The 22,498-nt window shown below is 40.7% G+C and overlaps 1 protein-coding gene across 7 annotated transcripts in view; it reads left to right on the top strand.

The window, feature by feature from the left end:
• LOC129780318 (probable G-protein coupled receptor 158) overlaps positions 1-22,498 on the top strand; it is a 212,149-nt gene that overhangs the window by 134,536 nt on the left and 55,115 nt on the right. For all 7 annotated transcript variants that reach the window (XM_055788438.1, XM_055788436.1, XM_055788435.1 and 4 more), the window contains exons 4-6: positions 9,420-9,662; positions 9,792-9,966; positions 10,034-10,102. In XM_055788438.1, coding sequence (XP_055644413.1) covers positions 9,420-9,662; positions 9,792-9,966; positions 10,034-10,102 — 487 coding nt within the window. The remainder of the gene's footprint in view (positions 1-9,419; positions 9,663-9,791; positions 9,967-10,033; positions 10,103-22,498) is intronic.

Raw genomic sequence — 22,498 nt, 5'->3', positions numbered from 1 at the left:
GATGCCACGGTTCCGCTTGAAACATCGGAGCAGCCACCACACACACACACATACACGCGCGGAATTCTCGTTGCTATCATCGTTGCTGAAAAATAATCTGCCAGTTCCCCTGGGAATTGAAAAATACATTCCTGCGAAATAGTTTATTTTAATGTTTTCTATCCATATAACACTGCAACCAAATACATTTGGTTTTGTTATTTTTCAATCAATCGCAATTAACAGGAAAGCTTCTGAATATTTTTTTCTCCATCAGTGGAAATTTTCATATCCAATATTGGATGCATAACATGAAAAACGGAAAATGTTTCACATCGCGAAAATCAAGTCATTTTCGAGCGATTATTGCTTTCTACTCATATAATGCTGCGACCAAATACATTTCGTTTTTGATTTTTTCAATCAAGTGCGATCAACGTAAGACCACGTCTTTCGGCAATTTATTAGAGGTGCAATGAATCTTTAGGAATTCCCGCTCTACGCGCACTGACAAACAATGTTTACTCAACAATTTCTCAAACTAGAAATGGGTGTTGTGAGAAAGGATTAGCGAACGCGAAAACGACAAACGGGAGAAAGATACGTTTGGAGGTTGAAGGAAATTGGCAGAAAACTTCTTCATTCTATCATTCAAATAATGTGATTAACACCACATCGTTTTGCCAGAAAGAGATTATTAATGCTCAAAGGAGGAATCGAGTCCTCCGAGGAAATTACCCAGCGCAAATTAGAGTCGACTATCGATTGCGGCATTCGTACACAAATAATTTTATAATGCAGTTTCACCAAAGTGATTTCTTCGGATATATTCACTACATCATGTCATGTATTTCATATTCTTCATTAAGAAATCCATATCCATGGCACCTACCGGTAACGAATTATTATCGAAACCACGATTTTCGCTAAATGCTCCTTTCAGTTCGGCCTGTAAAAAACTTTTCTGTACTCTAATCCATCAAATTTGGAGCCCTGAAAAGGGCCGTTGATTATATGCTAAGCTAATATAGCACGCTCTCCTCGGATACAATGGGCCAGCTGGATGTCCTTGGGCATGATGTGACGCGTTTTGCATGGATAGCACACAAATTGGTATCTTCGAATAAGCCTCCTGCAGCGTCATAGCCGCGGAACTTTGGAAGCGCAAGTCGGTTTTGAAGTCCTGAGCAATTCCACGAACCAAATGCTGCAAAGGTAGCTTGCGGATCAGCAATTCGGTCGACTTCCGATAGCGATGAATTTCACGCAAAGTTCCCGGTCGATAGCGATGTGGCTTCTCCACCTATCCTGCTACTGGTGCGCTTATCCGAGCTGACTTCGTGTGCCTTACCACCGAATGACTAACGAGCTCGAGTCCTCACGGTGCGAGAGTAGAGTAAGAAGTGAACGAAAGCAAAGGAAGCGTCATTTTATAAACCATAAAAGTATAGAATCTAAATCCCACCCTTATTATATTCGTGAGTATACAGTAAGCTTATACAATAAAGAGGGTGGGGTTTACATTCGATTCTTTTATGTTTTATAAAATGACACTTCCCTTGCTTTCGTTCATTTCTTACTCTACTCTCGCACCGTGAGGACTCGTTTCATCGGGACTAAGCAGACAGCTCGTTAGTCTTTCGGTGGCAAGGCACCACGAAAGCAGCTCGGATAAGCGCATCAGCCGCAGGAAGCGTGAAGAAGCCACATCGCTATCGACCGGGAACTTCGCATGAAATTCGTCGCTATCAGAAGTCGACCGAATTGCTGATCCGCAAGCTACCTTTGCAGCATTTGGTTCGTGGAATTGCTCAGGACTTCAAAACCGACTTGCGCTTCCAAAGTTCCGCGGTTATGACGCTGCAGGAGGCTTATTCGAAGATACCAATTTGTGTGCTATCCATGCAAAACACGTCACATCATGCCCAAGGACATCCAGCTGGCCCATCGAATCCAAGGAGAGCGTGCTATATTAGCTTAGCATATAATCAACGGCCCTTTTCAGGGCTCCAAATTTGATGGATTAGAGTACAGAAAAGTTTTTTACAGGCCGAACTGAAAGGAGCATTAAGCGAAAATCGTGGTTTCGATAATAATTCGTTACCGGTAGGTGCCATGGATATGGATTTGATAATGAAGAATATGAAATATATGACATGTTGTAGTGAATATATCCCCATATCGAAGAAATCACTTTGATGAAACTGTTTACCGTTTGTCGTTTTTAATTGTTGGGAAAGGGCATTATTTCTGCTGACTAAATTCCAAGAAAAAATCCATTCCTTCTTTAAGCGTGATTCATTCTGCCTCGGATCAACGGAACAGTATGATAATCATTTCATACAAAAGATAAAATGTCCAAGAGTTATATGATTGCTATTTATTGAGTCGAAAAATTGTTTCAATAGCTTAATGATAGCTTCGAAAACAGGTTATTGAAATCATTCGTATCCGTATGTAGCGCGTCCACTTGGAAACCCATTAATCTTATTGGAATGTGAGATGGGGAAGCTCATACTTACGTCTATGCATTATGCTGTACACTACAGACTTTTTTTCTCCGTACTGATTAAGAAGCCGACCGAACTATCGGTCGACAAGTCAGTCTGCAGTCGACGGGGGCTCTTAATTTCGTTTTTGCAGGCCGAACCGAAAAAATTTCAGTCGAGTTAACTCTTTTTTACAGTAATGCTTTTGAATCCGGACACTTTGCATTACATTCAATATCATACCACAGCCATAACATTTTTTTCATGTTGAATTTATGCGATTAATAGTTGCTAATATAGTTACTGATAGTTTCTTGATAGTTACTAATCAATCGCATTAATTCAACATGCAGAAAATGTTGTGGCTGCGGTATGGTATTAAATGTAACGCAAAGTGTCCGGATTCAAATACATTACTGTATACTTACTTCGATGTTATTCGTTTCTCTGTCAGGGTAAGCAACGAATATAATAAGGGTGGGGTTTAGATTCTATACTTTTATGGTTTATAAAATGACGCTTCCTTTGCTTTCGTTCATTTCTTACTCTACTCTCGCACCGTGACGACTCGTTTGTTTGGGACCAAGCAGATAGCTAGTTAGTCTTTCAGTGGTAAGGCACACGAAAGCAGCTCGGATAAGCGCACCAGCCGCAGGATAGGTGAAGAAGCCACATCGCTATCGACCGGGAACTTTGCGTGAAATTCATCGCTATCGGAAGTCGACCGAATTTCTGATCCGCAAGCTACCTTTGCAGCATTTGGATCGCGGAATTGCTCAGGACTTCAAAACCGACTTGCGCTTCCAAAGTTCCGCGGCTATGACGCTGCAGGAGGCTTATTCGAAGATACCAATTTGTGTGCTATCCACGCAAAACGCGTCACATCATGCCCAAGGACATTCAGCTGGCCCATCGAATCCAAGGAGAGGGTGCTATATTACGGCCCTTTTCAGGGCTCCAAATTTGATGGATTAGAGTTTAGAAAAGATTTACAGGCCAAACTGAAACGAGAATTTTCGTGTGGATGCCATACAGCATCGAGAAAATTCCGGAAAGATCTAATCGTTGCTGAAAAATAATCTGCCAGTTCCCTGGGAATTGAAGAATACATCCATGCGAAAGAGTTTATTTTAATATTTTCTAATTATATGGCGAACACAGCGACCAAATACATTTGATTTCGTAATTTTTCAATCAAGTGTAATTAGCTGGAAAGCTTCTGAAGAATATTCTTTCCCATCAGTAGGATATTTGCGTATCCAATATTGGATGCATAACATGAAAAACGGAAAATGTTTCTTATCGCGAAAATTATATAATTTTCAATCGATTATTGCTCAGTCGCCGAAATTTTCATACTCAGAGAGTTCATTCTCCTCTAGTTTGCCTTCCAAATTGCCATCGTAAACCACACCTTCTCTCGATTCAATCACGCACGAAAAGCATACTGAAATGATATTGTGGTGGTGAAACCGATTCATTTTTCGTGAGGCGTCGTGCACAAATTACGTAACGCGATAAGGGGGGAGGGGGTAGATGTTGCGTTACTTTCTGTTTATTAGAGATAGGAAATTGCGTTACGAAAGGGGGGGAGGGGAGAGGTGGTTCAGAATTCGGATTTTTAGCGTTACGTAATTTGTGCACGACGCCTGAGGACATCGACAAGACAACATCGTTACTGAACGAGCTGAACGGCGAGGGATCGAGGGATTCATTACCTGGCCTGACCTGACCTGAAATGCAATCAGTTTGTTTTAACTGTGAGGGAGCGCAGAAAAGCCGATGCTGATACTCTCGTGACCAAGAGAGTATCAGCATCGAAATACGGTTCCTCGGGAAGACATAGAAGCAGCCGCCACACACACACATACACGTGCGCAACTCTTTTCGTTTGCTGGTTATCGAGAGGAAACCTGGAAAGAAATGATCGTTGCTGAAAAATAATCTGCCAGTTCCCCTTGGAATTGAAAATTACATTCAAGCGAGTTTATTTTAATGTTTTCTATCCATATAATACTGCGACCACATACATTTGGTTTTGTGATTTGTCAATCAAGTGCAGTTAGCAGGAAAGCTTCTGAAGATTATTCTTCAGAACAAGGTTTTTTGTATCCAATATTGGATGCATAAAACCTTGATGCTCCAACGTAACACTCTCGTTTTTGAAGTCACCCAAATATTTATTTATTCATTCATTCAGGATGGATTTAGATTCAACTTCAAACAAATGATCTCTAAATCAACGATAGTCCTACGTCACTCTTGCGGTTATACCATAGATATAACCCACTTCCTGTTTTTCCTTCAGAGTTTTCCGAAAATTTTCAATTGTTATGTTTGGAGGAGTGTCATACCATCATAGAAACATTTCTTATACCCAAAAACCCTCACATCCCAAATTGTGCTTGATTAGTTCTCGAGTTATGCAGAAGTTTGTGTTTCGTTTGTATGGCCATAGAAAAGTTTCGTGCCCTGTAAAACCTTCACATATCAAATTTGGTCCATTCGCTCGATTAGCTTTCGAGTTATGAAGAAATTTGTATTTCATTTGTATGACAGCCCACCCTTAGAGGCGGGTGGAGTGTCTCACCACCGTAAAAACATTTATTGCCCCCTAAAACCTCCACATGCCAAAATTTGGTTTCATTTGCTTGCTTAATTCTCGTGTAATGCAGAAATTTGTGTTTCATTTGCGGTCCCTATCTCCCGCACAAAAAAAGGCTTGCCTGTATATAGATAGTGCAAAAAGGGTTGCAATTGCACAACAACGAATCATAGAAACGATACGCTGATGGAAGTGGAAGTTCGGGCAAGATTCCATTGTTAAGCAAAACAGGGTGAAACATGTATTTTTACTACACATTTCAACGTTTCTTCACATCCACAACGTAGCCATGTTTGTTTTCTTTGTAATTAAATGAGCAATAATGATTAAGAATAGGCAAACCAACAGAAATAACGAGAATTCTGAACGTATTCATATTACACCATTCTCAAATAAGCAAGGTAAGATGCCCATATGCGTGTCCAAAACGCACCACAACGAGTCAAAATGTCAAACAATATCGAAGCGTTTATTTTGGATAACTCTTGATTCGCTGCATATCTTCCGCTTCAGTTATGTTTCTACCAGTTAGAATCATCAGATGATCTCTAATTTTCGAGACACTTTTGTTATCAAACGCCAAAGGATTTTGAATCCTACATTTTTGTTTACAAGCGTATCAATATGTGCCGCTGTTCATAAATATTAGGCTGTCAAAAAAGTCCTGCGGTATTTCCGCGAGGTGTCGTTGTAAGCGCGTAGTTCTAGTTGTATTCATTGTATCGAATCATACTATAGCTTGTTGGAAAGGTATTTTTGCGCGCTATAATATAGTCTTTGACAGTGTTTTGTTTGGTTAAGTCGTTCGTGAGTTATAGTGTCGCAAATATGGAGCAAAAAAAAGAGAAAATCCGACATATTTTATAGTACTACTATGACAAAGGCAAAAATGCACCTCAAGCTGCCAATAAAATTTGTGCAGTTTATGGACCCGATACAGTTTCCATTTCCACCGCACAACGATGGTTTCAAAGTTTTCGTTCTGGTGTAGAGGTCGTCGAAGATGCGCCACGCTCCGGAAGGCCTGTCGTCGAAAATTGCGACAAAATCGCTGAATTAGCCGAGAAAGACCGGCATAGTAGCAGCCGTAGCATCGACCAAGAGCTGGGGATAAGTCATCAAACCGTTACTAACCATTTGAAGAAGCTTGGATTCACAAAGAAGCTCGATGTATGGGTGCCACACACGTTGACGCAAAAAAACACCTTTGACCGTATCGACGCATGTGAATCGCTGCTGAATCGCAACAAAATCGACCCGTTTCTGAAGCGGATGGTGACTGGCGATGAAAAGTGGGTCACTTACGACAACGTGAAGCGCAAACGGTCGTGGTCGAAGCCCGCTGAAGCGGCTCAGACGGTGGCCAAGCCCTCATTAACGGCCAGGAAGGTTCTGCTGTGTGTTTGGTGGGATTGTCAAGGAATAATCTATTATGAGCTGCTTCCCTATGGCCAAACGCTCAATTCGGACCTGTACTGCCAACAACTGGACCGCTTGAAGGTAGCACTCATGAAGAAGAGGCCATCTTTGATAAACAGAGGCCGCATTGTCTTCCATCAGGACAACGCCAGGCCAGACACTTCTTTGGTGACGCGCCAGAAGCTCCGGGAGCTCGGATGGGAGGTTCTTTTGCATCCGCCGTATAGTCCAGACCTTACACCAAGTGACTACCACCTGTTTTTGTCCACGGCGAACGAGCTAGGTAGTCAGAAGTTAGCCACAAAAGAGGCCTGTGAAAATTGGCTATCCGAGTTTTTTGCCAATAAGGAAGCGAGCTTCTATAACAGGGGTATTATGAAGTTGGCATCTCGTTGGGAACAAGTCATCGAACAAAACGGCGCATATTTGACTTAAAACAGATGATTGTAACTAATTTTATGAACAAATGAAAATTAAAAAAAAATACCGCAGGACTTTTTTGACAGCCTAATATAAAATGATAGTGAAACCAAGGGGATAATATGATATATATGAATGGTATAAGGCATTCAAAGACGGCTGAGATGAGATGAACGATTTACCACGTAAAAGACGACCATTCACCTCTCCGACTGATGAAAACATCGACAAAATAATAGAAATGGTGCTCTGGAATCGTCATTTAAATTTGAGAGAACTAGCTGGTGAACTAAATTTCTCGGACGAGACCGTTCGTCATGTTTGGTCGATGTTTTGGGCATGAGAAAAGTCGCAGTACGACTAGTGCCAAAAGAGTTCAATTTTCTTCAGAAATTCCATCGCCACCAAGTGGCTGGAGACATGCTTGAACGATCAAGTTCTGATCCCACGTTCATCCAAAGCATAATTACTGGCGACGAGACATGGATGTGACTTATTTTCGAAACTCAAATTACCGTGGTTTTGACAGCATTGAAAACATAAAAACGAATTCGATGCGCGAACTGAGCGCCATTTCCCTATTCCCTGTTTCCCTATTCAAACCTCTCCATCTACAATGTTTTGTGATCTCAAAACGCGTCCACATTACGCCTATCGGCCTTGGTCGCCCGGGCTTGCCGACGTGCCGAAAACTGATTCGAATCATGCCGAACCTAACCCGAAACAAGTCGGTCAGGATAAATGAAAGTCGAACCAAAACAAAACGAAGTAAATTTGCGTTGACGACCAGGGTTGCCAATAATATTTCTCAAAAAACTGGAAGACGGCTCTTTAAAAAAAACTGGAAGAAAACTGGATCATGTAAAACCGTTATATTTCAAAAAGATCGGCTTTAAAATTATTTTTTTGCCCATTCCAATGATTGAGAAATAGAATTTCCTTCGAAGCGTCGTGTAGTATCCATATGTAGTTCATTAAACGGCGAAATGAACAATTAATTAATCCTATGATTCGAGTAGATCAAAATACCGTTCCCCAATACTCGAACATCACTGTGAGACAATATTTGAGGATCTTTTCTTCTAGAACATGAATCTTCTGTTCTTTTTCTTCTATCGTGAATTTTGATTTCTGTAGTGTTCCTTTTGACCATATTCGTTGCTATCTCACGAATAATGTGGAGCAGGAAGAATCGATCTTCGGTTTGTCGCTTTTTTGTGATTGGTTTCAGCTCCCACTCGTTAACATTTGAAAGCGGTTATATCATGCATCAGGAGAGGAGAGTTTAGATCATGCGTAATTTTAATGCTATTTAGAAGTGAAAATCCTTTGAAAAATAAATATCCCATTAATGTAAACGGAAACAAGATTACTTGGGTTTTATGTTCATGTCAATCAAAGTCAATGGAATACATTGACTCTATGCTCTTCTGAAATTTCGAATGATTTGGAATACCAATAAAATTTGATGGTTATATAAACTGAAAGGCAACATAGCACACGGGCTCTATGAACCTACTTGAATGAGATATTTTGCTATGAACATTGCCAGTCGTGATTGAAATCATAGTTCAAGTCTGAACTTCAGAATATTTTGGAGAACCTGGAACATCTACTATTTATATAAGTTTAAAGACAGTGTAGCACGCACTGTGCGCTAACCGTATTGAATTCGGAAGTGTAAGCGAGAGAAAAAAAACACTGAGTTTATCCAATCCAAGGTAAATACACATTGGATCGATCGAACGATGAATGTCAAAGAAGCAAATTGGTCAGGGGATAGGAAGGGTGAGTGAGGGATATTATGTATACATTGTGAATTTATTTTACATAAAACGGGTAAAACTGAAGCACACATATGAAAAACTGGATGAAACTGGATGGTATTTCAAAAAACTGGAAGATTTCTGGATTTAACTGTTTGACTGGATCGAGACAAAAAACTGGAAGAATCCAGAATCTAGTTGATACGTTGCAAACTACAACAGGACTATGGTGATCCCATGTTTCTCCCACTACGTCATATCCAAACAGCGTTTTCCGCAGTACTGGCATGCTATCTGCTCATTTTCTAATATCGAATAGAAACTATTCGTACCGATAATAACACCTACGTCGTGAGCGATATAAAATTTTAAGTCTACAAAATGTCTTCAAGGTTTTGTTATTACATTGAAGACTAATTTTCAGTCCGTGTGGGTCAATGATCCCGTTTGATGTATACTTTTTTGTTTTAATTAGCTTTGGATTCAAATGAAGCTGAACGGCAACTACATTCATTATTGAATTACAGAGCACCTCGAATTAAAGTGGCAATGCAAAAACAGGTGAAAGCTCGTACGCTAAATTCAATTTATTTTATAAATACACCCACAGCAACAGCAGCGGCCGTCTCGAATCCACCCTTAAAGCTATATCGAGGCACGTGGAAGTAAATTAAATTTCCAGAATCCCCTCACATCCCGTTTAATTCATTCCACTTTGTTCCTCTCCCCTCTGCTCTGCAGGATCGTAGCCTCGGCGTTCATAGCGGCCGACGTGGATCAATGCAATGACGCGCTGGAAGGAATTTTCGGACGTCGGCATTCCTGTGACCGAGAGTCCACCTTCTGTCTCATGTCGGAGGAGGCAGCCAGTTCCGGGGGCCGGGGGAAGTATACGTGCGTTTGCCGCGATGGGTACTACATACCGAACGAGTCCTTCCAAGGGTTCACCTCGGACAAGAACGATGCGAATGTGACGAATTTCAGGTAATCAACCACACTTTTTAAAGTAATTCACCCATAAGGCCAGCCACAAAAATCACCGATGGGGTATCTCGCACCCCTTTGAAGTCGCTTGAAATCTAATCGTTTCCATTCTCGCATATTTTTTTTCAGCTGCATTCCATGCCCGAGTGCATGCGAATGTAACTCGGCCGGCAGCTGTAGCCGCCCGGATGAGGACTTCAGCACGGAAACGCTGATGAAGGCCACGATTGGTGCTATTCTGGGGGCGTGTATGCTTTGTTGCTTAGTGTTAGCGTTAATTGTGTTCCGTCAACGAAAATGCAAGGTTGGTATTAAACACTGACAAAAGGGAAACTTTTTCACGCAACGCATTTTTCTCGTTTGCTCTCCAGACAATTGCAACGGGAATGTGGACTATTTTGGAGACGATTTTATTTGGAATCCTGCTATTGTACCTCGCGGTAAGTAACCATTAGAAGCTATTGCTCCACGGACGACGATCCATACTTTCTAAACGCCCATAACGGTGTCATGTAACATCCTGGAATGACATACCATACTTTATTTTATTACCATCGCATTTCGTTCTCGCGTCATTTGGGCCGTGAAATTTTGAGCTTCCACGATGTCTCACTTTCAACCGAATGAGGATATAAAACCAAGAGAGACCTGTTTGCAAAGTACAAACCCACGAATTTTATGGATCTGCCACTCTGCTCTCCGTCGGAACAAAAGAGAAGCGGAAGAAGCAGCACGCAAACTCCGGAAAGTATTTTTAATCAAAACTTTTCGTGTATCATTAGAGTCTGTTGATCCTCCACGAGGCAACTTTTTCCAGGAAAATTCGCTGATTCAAGTGCGATAGATAACTTTTGTCGTCTTATGCTCGTTTAGGTGCAAAAAGACTTCGGTTGGAATTTGTTTATTCTCCTTGAATATGTGTGTGTCACTCGAGATTTCGCTGCATAGAAACAATCACCTGCATATGTTTGCTATGCTCCTACCCGCGAAACTATCGAATAGTTTCACTAGTGCTGAGGATATGTAGGGGAGCCGCGGGTAAGACGGACAGTGGGAGTATAATGGGCAGGTGGTTGATTTGTATAGTTGCATTATGAATTTCAAATTCCTGTTGAGGGGAAATCCTTCTACATGCTATTCTATAATATTTGAACCATCCTATGACAATGAATACTGATCAAAAGTGGAATAGAGAAACAAAAACCGAGATCGAACATGATTCCGCGTGTGGATGTAACTTTTGCGGCTTCGATATTAGATATTTTGAGTGGTTTAATTGCAAAATTGAATTCGCTGATGGTTATATTTCGGATTGTAAGTTAACAGAGATATTAGGTTTGTACGGAAAAGTAAATTCATTCATAAGTGGTAAATTTAAATTACTGAAATAATTGCACTGGGGGGTTGAAATGGACAGTCACATCCATAATCACATCCAATGAATGATAGAAAAGGAAGGGAAGAATATTGAACTCTTTTTAATATTGCTTTCTCTTTTTGTTCTATATCAGTTAGGGGAACTTTGGGTAAGACGCACCGTGTCGGTAAAACGCACCACCATGAGAAATCATGGAAAACTCAGTAATCGGCAGGATTTGTCTGTGCTTATAACTTCCTTTTTCCATTATAAATACAATTAAATGTATTGTAGCACCAAAAACCACGTCTATCTTCATAAAATAATTATATATTAAAAACTGCATGATTTCATGCAACTTTGACCGTTTCTGTTATAAGACTTTTGATGCATTGAAAAACTTATTTAAATTTTGCAAAATCCAATACATTCTTAAATGTTACTAGAACTATCAATTGAGTTTGAATAAAAAATGTTAAAAAATCATTTCTTATATCAAAATGCAATTTTATAACCCATCTCATAATGGGGTACATCGCTCCAGTATGGAAATTAATACAGAGAGTTAGTCAGTTCCAGTGTTACCAATTCACTCAGATATTTTCTGCAATTGTTTTATACCCAAATAGTTTCTGAAAAGTATAAAACCATTTTCAGATATTTTTTTCCACGATTTCCACGATTAACACGATTTCCACGATTAAGAATAATGCAAACCAAACCAAAATAAAAACTCATAAATACCAAAGCCAAAAGTCAGGCACCACATTTGTGAACAGCGGCACGTAGCAATATATTTATGAACAGCGGCACATATTGATACGCTTGTAAACAAAAATATTGGATTCAAAATTCTTTAGCGTTTTCGGCGTTTGATAACAAAAATACCTCGAAAATTCGAGATCATATGATGATTCTAACTGGTAGAAACGTAACGGAAGCGGAAGGTATAAGCAGCGAATCAAGAGTTATCTAAAATAAATGCTTCAATATCGTTTGATATTTTGACTCTTTGTTGTGGTGCGTTTTGGACACGCATATGGGCATCTTACCTCGCTTTTTTATAAATGGTGTAATATGAATGCGCTTAGAATTCTTGTTATTTCTGTTGGTTTGCCTATTCGTAATCGTTATTGCTCATTTCATTACAAAGAAAACAAACGTGGCTACGTTGTGCATGTGAAGAAACGTTGAAATATGTAGTAAAAATACATGTTTCATCCTGTTTTGTTTAACAGGGGCGTCTTGCCCGGACCTCCCCTACTGGACGCACAAACACTGAGAGAGAGTGAAATTATTCCTCTCGCGAGCGATAAACCGCTACGATTCGTATATTATGAACCTGTCCATATTCCCCCCACTGCATGTCCATTATACCCGTACCGATAAAAATGTTCTACTTTTCGGCTTGTTTTAATTTCAGTAAAAAACATGGAAAACATATTTTTTATAAAACATTTGGCCAGTTATTTCGAAAACCAGTATATTGAACTATAGGAAACTGCTTTTAAATTTTTGAAAACATGAGTTTCCAAAGATACAATTGAAGTTTTCCTTAACATGTCCGTCTTACCCCCATCTCCCCTATGTCATTCATTCCTGTATTTCTCGTTCAACACATTCCCCTTCAGCCCCACAGCAATCTACCCCGGGACACCGCTTTTCTATAAAGCACCACAAACATGATTTGGTGGAGTGGTTGGAGCTCCTATAAGCGCATGAACGTCATGATGATTTTAATGAAACTGAATTGAAATTAATTGAAATTAAAAATCAATGTTGATATTTGACACATTTTTGGAGACAAAATTTGTATCATTTTGCTGCAATATTCATATAAGCGCAGTTGATTTCTTAGTATTCAATCTGAGATTTTATGATCACTCCACTTTCCACCATATTTTCTTAAAATTTCTTCTGGGGTGAGGGGCTGTCATACAAATGAAACACAAATTTCTAAATTTCTCGAGAATTAATCGAACAAATGAAACAAAATTTGCCGTGCGGAGGTTTTAGGGTGCAATAAATGATTCTATGATGGTTAGATACCCCTCCTTTCTTTTTTAGGGGGGGGCTGCCATACAAATGAAACATAAATTTCTGCATTACTCGAGAACTAATCAAGCAAATTAAACCAAATTAGGCATATGGAAACTTTAGGGTGCAATAAATGTTAATCAAGCAAATAAAACCAAATTAGGCATATGGAGGTTTAAGGGTGCAATAAATAATTCTATGGTGGTTAGACACTCCACCCTCCTCTCAAAGGGGGGGGGGGGGTTCTTCCATACAAATTAAACACAAATGTCTGCATTACTTGAGAATTAATCAAGCAAATAAAACCAAATTTGGCATGTGGAGGTTTTAGGGTGTAATACATGTTTTTACGGTAGCGAGACACTCCACCCCCTCTCTAGGAGGGGGCTGCCATACGAATGAAACACAAATTTCTGCATTACTCAAGAATTAATCAAGCAAATAAAACCAAATTTGGCATGCAACGTAACGGAGAATTTGGCATGCAACGTATTATTTTTCAAAGTTAACATGATTTAGTCTCCGTTCGATATTCCTATACGACTAGACGAATTCTATGCAAATAGGATTATTTTTTTTTTTTGCAAATTCAATATTTGTTCAAGGAAGACTAGCACTTTAATTTAATATGTCGATTATCCGAATCTGTTCGGTAGCTCATAAGTTATGATTTTTTGGGAAAAAAAAATTAGATAAATGAATTTTTGGAGCACCCTAAAATGAAAATGGTCACCCTAACAAAAAAAAATCTGGTCTAATATTTTGCGTAAAGCACAAAACTACCACTATTTACGGAAATCGGAGAACCACTATGTCGGGTTGGCATAGACTGGCTGTATAATCGAATCAGTATATAAACGAGTCCGATCTGTTACTTCAGGACCCCGGTTTTGGTAATTAGTTGAAAACCTGACCAAGAAAGTCAATTTTACTCTCATTGGTTTGACCCTGCGACCTGCGTTTTGCAGGGAATGAACTTGCAAACATTTGTTAACAAATATAAAAATATTGTTGCTCCAGAATTGGATTGTTCTTGTACCCCAATTTATGAACTATCACTGTATTTGCCTGAAAATAGTGTGTTCAAACATTTTCTGTTCGGAATCTGATTCACGCATCGAAACATGACTTAAATTACGAACACTACTTCAACACTAATTTTAATAAAGATTTTTACAATAAAAAGATTTTTTTAACAATTTAAAGTAGATTCATAACGAGATTCTTACCGAACGAACTGTTTTTATGTTGGTTCGCAAACAAAAAAAAATAAAAAAAACTAAAGAAATTGAAAAAAAGGCTCCCATTATACAATTATTTATAACAATAAAGTGTAGTAACTTTTCATTTAAAATGAAGTGTTCGGAATTTGAATCATGCATAGAAACTTGATTCAAATTCCGAACACTACTTCAATACTAATTTTAATGAATATTCCTGCATAAAATATCATTTTTTTCATCCATTTATTGTAGACTCTCACCTTTTCTAGCGAACAAAATATTTTAAACAACTACAACAAAACATTCGGTAATCGGTAGTCATTCGTATCGGATGTATTTATTGATAGCTCCTGCGGTGGTTAGAACGAAAACGTCCATCATCGTTCTTTCTTAAGTCGAAGTGGTTTCTTTTGTTGTGGTTTCTTTTCTTTCGCATCAGACTGTGTTAGAACAATTGAGTTGGTGAATTGAGTTAGCCAGTGGTGCGTTCCGTACACGAAAGCGAAAACGCGCCCCGACTGCGTGCACCGGACCACATACGTGAATAAGTGGAGTGCGCAAGCAAATCTCAGTCAACGAGAGGAGAAATTATTCCACAGCGAGCGCTGTAATCTTTTGTTCGTGCATCGGCATTGATTGCCCGTTCGACACCAATACACTGACGATAGTGTGGAGAGCGTGGTCAGCGGAAGCAGTCATTGAATCATACGCACTGTGTGCAAATTTAGGTATAGTCATAAAAAAATAATTATAAGATATAGTTTTTTTTTGTTTTTTTCATTATTTTTATTTCATTATTATTTTCTATATATTATATACAAAAATCATAATTAGAATTAAAGTTCGACGTAATGGCAGAGGGTGGTGGGGAGTCTCCTTATATGGAGATCTCCGACATGGAAACAAGTGACTCCCCCTTATGTATGAAAAAGGAAACAGGAAGAGCACTCAAACGCGATAACTCTTCCGGGGACGAGTCAACTCACCCTACTAAGCCCCCCTCGAAAAAACTCGCAAGTCTCCCTCCCCAACTTTCCGATTCTCTCACTCTCCCTCCTCAGCCCTCCAATACTCCCACTCTCCCTCCCCCTTCCACGGTTTCGCTTCCTCCTTCTGATATTACCGTTACAACTCAATCCTCGTCCTCGTCTTCTCCCTCTGTTGTCTCCGCTCCACGTATCAGAGTCTATCCAGAAGATGCACCTGGAACTGGCCCGTGGGTTGTTTTCTTCCGGCCAAAACCAAATGGAAAGGCCTTAACGTGATTCAGATCATGAAAGATCTGACCAGATACACTTCCGTAGAAGAAATTTTCAAGGTCAGACCGAACAAATTACGAGTTGTCGTGTCTGAACGGAAGGATGCAAACGAGATTGTTGCTGATAAGCATTTCATCCTCGAATATCGCGTATGGATTCCCTCCAATGACGTAGAAATCGGGGGGGGTTATAACTGAAACGGGTCTGACGTGCGAAAAAATTACAAGTGAAGGAGTTGGCAAGTTCAAGAAGCTCCCTTCGGCGGAAGTCATAATCTTGGACTGTCGCCAACTCGGTAAAGTCTCCCAAGAAAAGGAAATAACAAAATTCACGCCGTCCGACTCGTTTAGAGTAACTTTTGCTGGTTCCGCTCTCACGGACTACGTTATGGTGGACAAATTGAGGCTACCGGTGCGACTCTTCGTGCCAAAGCCCATGACTTGCCAAAAATGCAAGTCAGTCGGCCACACTTCAGCTTATTGTGGCAACAAGGAGCGCTGTGCAACTTGCGGAGAGCAACATGTGGGCGAATCTTGCAGTTCGACTGAGCATAAGTGTCCATATTGTGGGGGGACTCCACATGTGCTCTCAGCTTGTGAAACTTACAAGAGTCGCTGGGAGAAACAGAAGCGCTCTTTAAAGGAACGCTCGAAGCGCACTTTTGCGGAAATTTTGAAGGGCGCTTCTCCACTGGCCCAACAACAACAACAATCAATATCGACACACAATACCTTTTCCACGTTGCCAGTTGACGAAATGGAAGCGGACACAGCTAGCGGGGGCACACCGTGTATTTTCAAAGGGGATCCCCGGCGCAAAAATGTGACCACTCCCAAATTTCAAGAACAAGTCCCCCCGGTGAAAACCCCTGTTAGCTTGCCTAAAAAATCGAGTGCAGCGGACAAGCCAAATCAGGTTCCTCCTGGCTTCCGTGGGAATAGTTCACCTTCGAACGACCCAGCACTCGAGGGGACATCAAAAACCCCAACTGTCCCTGTTTTTCCGTCTAGTTCAACTTCCCAATCGGGATTTATAAAGTTGACTGACCTTGTGGATCAAATCTTCACGTGTTTTAACGTTTCCGATTCCATCAGAACCATTGTCATCTCAATGCTTCCGGTGTTAAAGACAATTTTGCAGCAATTGATGCAAACATGGCCCCTTCTTGCAATGATTATCTCTCTTGATGTCTAATTTAAATAGAGAGGTCGGAGATATCACTGTTTTACAGTGGAATTGTCGTAGTCTTATCCCTAAATTGGATACATTCAAATTTTTAATTCATAACTTCAATTGTGACGTTTTTGCTCTGTCCGAAACTTGACTTTCTTCGCGAGATGATCTCTCTTTCCACGATTTTAATATTATACGCTTGGACCGTGTTGACAGATACGGAGGGGTGCTATTGGGGATCAATAAGTGCCACTCATTTTTTCGAATTGACCTTCCACCTATTGGAGGGATCGAAGCTGTTGCTTGTCATGCAAACATCAGAGGCAAAGACCTCTGTATTATCAGCTTGTATTGGCCTCCGAGAGCTGCGGTTTGCCGCAAGCAACTTGCTGACATGTGCTCACTCCTTCCTGAGCCACGATTGATCTTGGGAGACTTCAACTCTCACGGAACTGCCTGGGGGGAACAGTACGACGACAATCGTTCATCGTTGATATATGACCTTTCTAACAGCTTCAATATGACCGTTTTGAATACTGGGGAAACAACACTTGTACCTAAACCTCCTGCTAACCCAAGTGCTCTTGACCTCTCGCTTTGCTCGAATTCACTATCGTTAGATTGCAAGTGGAATGTAATCCAGGACCCCAACGGTAGTGATCACTTGCCAATCAAAATTTCCATCACCATTGGGTCGAATTCTTCTGAATCTATAAACATGGCATATGACCTCACAAGACACATTGACTGGAAAAAATATGCGGACGCAATTGCTCTAGCCATCAATTCCAGAGATGGTTTGCCTCCATTGGAGGAGTATAACTTCATTTCTCGTTTGATATATGACAGCGCGGTTCGCGCTCAAACGAAACCCATCCCAGGCTCCACTATTCGTCGAAGGCCTCCCAATCCATGGTGGGATAGCCAATGTTCCAAGCTTTATCAGGATAAATCGAATGCATTTAAAGCTTTTCGGAAACGTGGAACCCCTGAAAATTTTCAAACGTATTTAGCCCTTGAGAATCAGTTCAAAAATTTGATCAAAGGGAAAAAACGTGCTTATTGGCGAAATTTCGTGGGAGGTTTATCACGAGAAACGTCAATGAAAAAATTATGGAAAGTGGCTCGAAACATGAGAAATCGCTCTTCATCAAATGAAAGCGAGGAATATTCACATCGATGGATTTTTAATTTTGCACGGAAGGTTTGTCCTGATTCCGCTCCTGTGCAAAAAATTGTTCGAGGTATACCACAAGATAGGTACGATCTTGATTCCGAGTTTTCGATGGTAGAATTCTCTCTTGCTCTCCTTTCTTGTAACAATTCTGCTCCGGGATCGGATAGAATTAAGTTCAACTTGCTGAAAAACCTCCCTGATGTGGCGAAACATCGCTTGTTGAATTTATTCAATCAGTTTCTGGAGCATAATATTGTTCCAGATGATTGGAGACAAGTGCGAGTTATAGCTATTCAAAAACCCGGAAAACCCGCGTCCGACTTCAATTCGTACCGCCCAATAGCAATGCTGTCTTGTATACGGAAATTGTTGGAGAAAATGATCTTGTTTCGCCTTGATCGTTGGGTTGAAACGAATGGCCTACTCTCAGATACACAATATGGGTTCCGCAGGGGCAAAGGGACGAATGATTGTCTTGCGTTGCTTTCTTCAGAAATTCAAATGGCTTACGCCGAAAAAAAACAAATGGCTTCAGTATTCTTGGACATAAAGGGGGCCTTTGATTCTGTTTCAATAGAGGTTTTGTCAGACAAATTACACTCTCGGGGTCTGCCGCCTCTATTGAATAATATGTTATATAACTTGCTTTGTGAGAAACATTTGAACTTTTCTCACGGAGATTCGGCAGTAAGTCGGTTCTCTTACATGGGACTCCCCCAGGGCTCATGTTAAAGTCCCCTTTTGTACAACTTCTATGTAAGCGACATCGACAATTGCCTTACACAAAATTGCAGCCTAAGACAACTTGCAGATGATGGAGTGGTGTCTGTCGTAGGATCAAACGAATCCGACCTGCAAGGACCCTTACAAGATACTTTGAACAATTTTTCAACCTGGGCCATTGGGCTAGGGATCGAATTCTCCACGGAGAAAACAGAGATGGTGGTTTTTTCTAGGAAGCATAGACCAGCAAAACCAAAGCTTCAACTTTTGGGTAAACCGATCACTCATGCTATGTCATTCAAGTATCTTGGCGTCTGGTTCGACTCCAAATGTACTTGGGGGGCCCATATTAGGTATCTGAGTAAAAAATGCCAACAAAGAATAAACTTTCTCCGTACAATTACCGGCACCTGGTGGGGAGCCCATCCCGAAGATCTTATAATGTTGTATCGAACAACTATTCTCTCAGTGATGGAGTATGGCAGTTTCTGTTTTCATTCAGCTGCCAAAACACACCTCATTAAACTCGAGCGAATTCAGTATCTTTGTCTCCGTATCGCGTTGGGATGTATCCTCAACGCATACCATGAGTCTCGAGGTTTTGGCAGGCCTACTCCCACTAAAAGATCGCTTCAAATTATTATCTCTTCGGTTCTTCATCCGGTGTAAGGTCATGAACCCATTGGTGATCGGAAATTTTGAGCAGCTGATCGAGCTAAATTTTCACTCCGGATTCATGAGTTCATATCATGAATTCATCTCCATGCAGGTTGATCCTTCTTCGTATATTCCCAACCGTGTTTGTTTCCCTGACTACATCAATTGCTCTGTGAATTTTGATCTGTCCATGAAGCAAGATATCCATGGATATTCAGATTACCAACGATCTTCGATGAAAAATATAGGGGTATCAATTGTGATAATATGTACTTTACTGATGGGTCCACTATAAATGAGTCCACAGGATTTGGAGTGTTCAACGAATTTTTTAGCACCTCACACAGTCTTCAGAATCCTTGCTCAGTGTATATTGCTGAATTGGCAGCAATTCATTGGGCGCTGGACAGCGTCGCCTCACGACCTGTTGAACACTATTACATTGTAACGAATAGTCTTAGTTCTGTCGAAGCTATCCGTTCAGTGAGGCCGGAAAAGCACTCGCCGTACTTCCTTGAGAGAATACGAAAAATTTTGAGTGCTTTATCCAGACGCTGTTACGTCATTACCTTTGTCTGGGTCCCTTCTCATTGCTCAATTCCGGGTAATGAGAGGTCTAACTCATTAGCAAAGGTAGGTGCAATTGAAGGCGATATTTATCAGCGTCAAATCGCCTTCAATGAATTTTATTCTTTAGTCCGCAAAAATACCATCGCTAACTGGCAACGCAAGTGGAATGAAGATGAATTGGGCCGTTGGTTTCACTCGATTATCCCTAAGGTTAGCCTCAATCCGTGGTTCAAAAGTCTGGAATTGAGTCGGGACTTTATTCGCACCTTCTCCCGACTCATGTCCAATCACTGTTCTTTAGATGCACTACTCTTTCGTTTCAATCTTGCCAGCAGCAATCTCTGTGTTTGTGGCCAAGGTTATCGCGACATCGAGCACGTTGTTTGGTCGTGCGAGGTGTATCTGGTCGCCAGATCGAATTTAGAAAACTCCCTTCGGGCCCGAGGAAGACAGCCCAATGTGCCGGTGAGAGATGTGTTGGCTCGGTTAGACCTTGATTACATGTCCCATATATATGTTTTCCTTAAAGCTATCGATCTTCGTGTGTGATTGTCCCTATGTCCTTATACCCTCCTTTCCTTCCTTTGCGGGTAATTCGACCCCTTGCTATAAATAGTATAATAAGTTGAAATGTAAAAACACTATAGATATACAAACAGATTTAAGAATTGAGTGTTCATCAACATTGTTACAGTTTTCTTATACCCCATCCTTCTCCTAAAAATATGTCACCCTTCTAAACTCGAGTACACCGCGAGTAATCGGTTTTCCACCTTACTAACCATAGATGTAAGAAAATTGTTTATATATATAGTTTTAAAATTATATTTAAGAATTCGGCTCCTTTAAACTTAAGTTACTGAGCCTGCAAAAATAAACGAATTAATAAAAAAAAAAACTACAACTGAAAAATTAACGATGTTTGTTTTTACGCAATTTGCTAACTCAAGCATTTTATCTTTGGTTTTGACTGTCACTTTTTTGCAAATGTTTAATATTATAAATTATAAGCTGTATTAATGCCTGTAAATGATGATAAAATGTAGCCTATACCTCAAAGAATTTCAGGGCTTTCATTATACAATTATTTATAACATCAAAGCGTAGTAAATTTACATTTAAAAATGAAATGTTCGGAATTTGAGACTGTTCGGAACATGAGACAAAACGGTATATGCTAACAAGTTCTGAAGAGTATTGCTGCGACGACTTGCGACGAAGCGATTTAGAGCGTTTTGAAGATTTTTGATTCATTTGATTTGAAATATATTTGAAATATACAAAATCAAAAATACAATTATACAAAACACCTGTATTACAGGTCGGACTCAATTATATACTGACTCGATTATAAAGGGTGTGTCACATCAAATTGCATCACGGAAAAAACGCTGTAGAAATTTAATTTTTAGGAATTATATCTTCAGCTTTCGCTTATAATCAGATAAGAGTGTATAGATCACGTTGGCCATGCTCCACTGTCAATTTTTCGTAAATTTGGAAAAATGTCGTCGAACGAAAACGAGCGTCGTGAATTAATCCTGTGCACTCATTTCGAGAATCCGGAGTTGTCACATCGGGACATCGGTAAGATGCTGGGAATCGTCCAATCCACGGTCAGCAGAGTACTAAAACGATCGAGAACCTAACCATCGACCGGAAGGTGAAGAACGGCAAAAATGGATGCTCCATCAGTGAAAAAGATCACAAGCGCGGAGTTAAGCAGTTTAGACGTGATCCGAGAAGTTCGGTCCGGGATGTCGCCAATAAGCTGAATTTGTCAAGTTCATTCGTCCAGCGGACCAAGCAGCGGGAGGGCCTGCGTACATACAAGGTTCAGAAGGCTCCTAACCGCGACGAAAGGCAAAACATGGTGGGGAAGACGCGAGCCCGGAAACTGTACACCGAAATGCTGACGAAGCCGCATTGCCTGGTAATGGACGAAGAAACCTACGTCAAAGCGGACTTTCGTCAGCTGCCGGGCCTGTTGTTCTTCTCCGCAGAGGACAAATTCAGCGTTCCGGAGGAGATTCGCAAGCAGAAACTATCCAAGTTTGCCAAAAAGTACATGTTGTGGCAAGCGATCTGCTCTTGCGGAAAGCGGAGCGCCCCCTTCGTGATGACCGGCACGGTAAACGGGCAGGTTTACCTTAAGGAGTGCCTACAGAAGCGCTTACTACCACTATTGAAGCAGCACGAGGGCCCGACCATCTTCTGGCCGGATCTCGCTTCGTGCCACTATTCAAAGGACGTGTTGGAGTGGTACGAAGCCAACGGGGTCACCTTCGTGCCAAAGGAAATGAACCCGCCCAACGCGCCTGAGCTTCGCCCAATAGAGAAATATTGGGCGATTATGAAGCAGGCTCTCCAGAAGAACCCAAAAGTTGTCAAATCGGAGGCGGACTTCAAGAGAAAATGGATTTCTGTTAAAAAGAAAACTACAACCTGACGTTGTACAGAACCTTATGGACGGGGTAAATAGGAAGGTGCGAGCATACGGGCTTGGGCTCGAAGTATGAATAAAAAGAAAATGCCAAAAGTTGTTTAATAGTTTTTATTTTACTGTCTAAAATTTTCAAAAGGATCGGTCTACTGGGCGAATTTCTACAGCGTTTTTTCCGTGATGCAATTTGATGTGACACACCCTTTATATGATTCGA

This window comes from Toxorhynchites rutilus, chromosome 3 (assembly GCF_029784135.1).
Source record: "Toxorhynchites rutilus septentrionalis strain SRP chromosome 3, ASM2978413v1, whole genome shotgun sequence".
NCBI lineage: Eukaryota > Metazoa > Arthropoda > Insecta > Diptera > Culicidae > Toxorhynchites > Toxorhynchites rutilus.
Note: the sequence above shows the minus strand (reverse complement) of the source record. Positions and strands in the feature narration are given on the sequence as shown.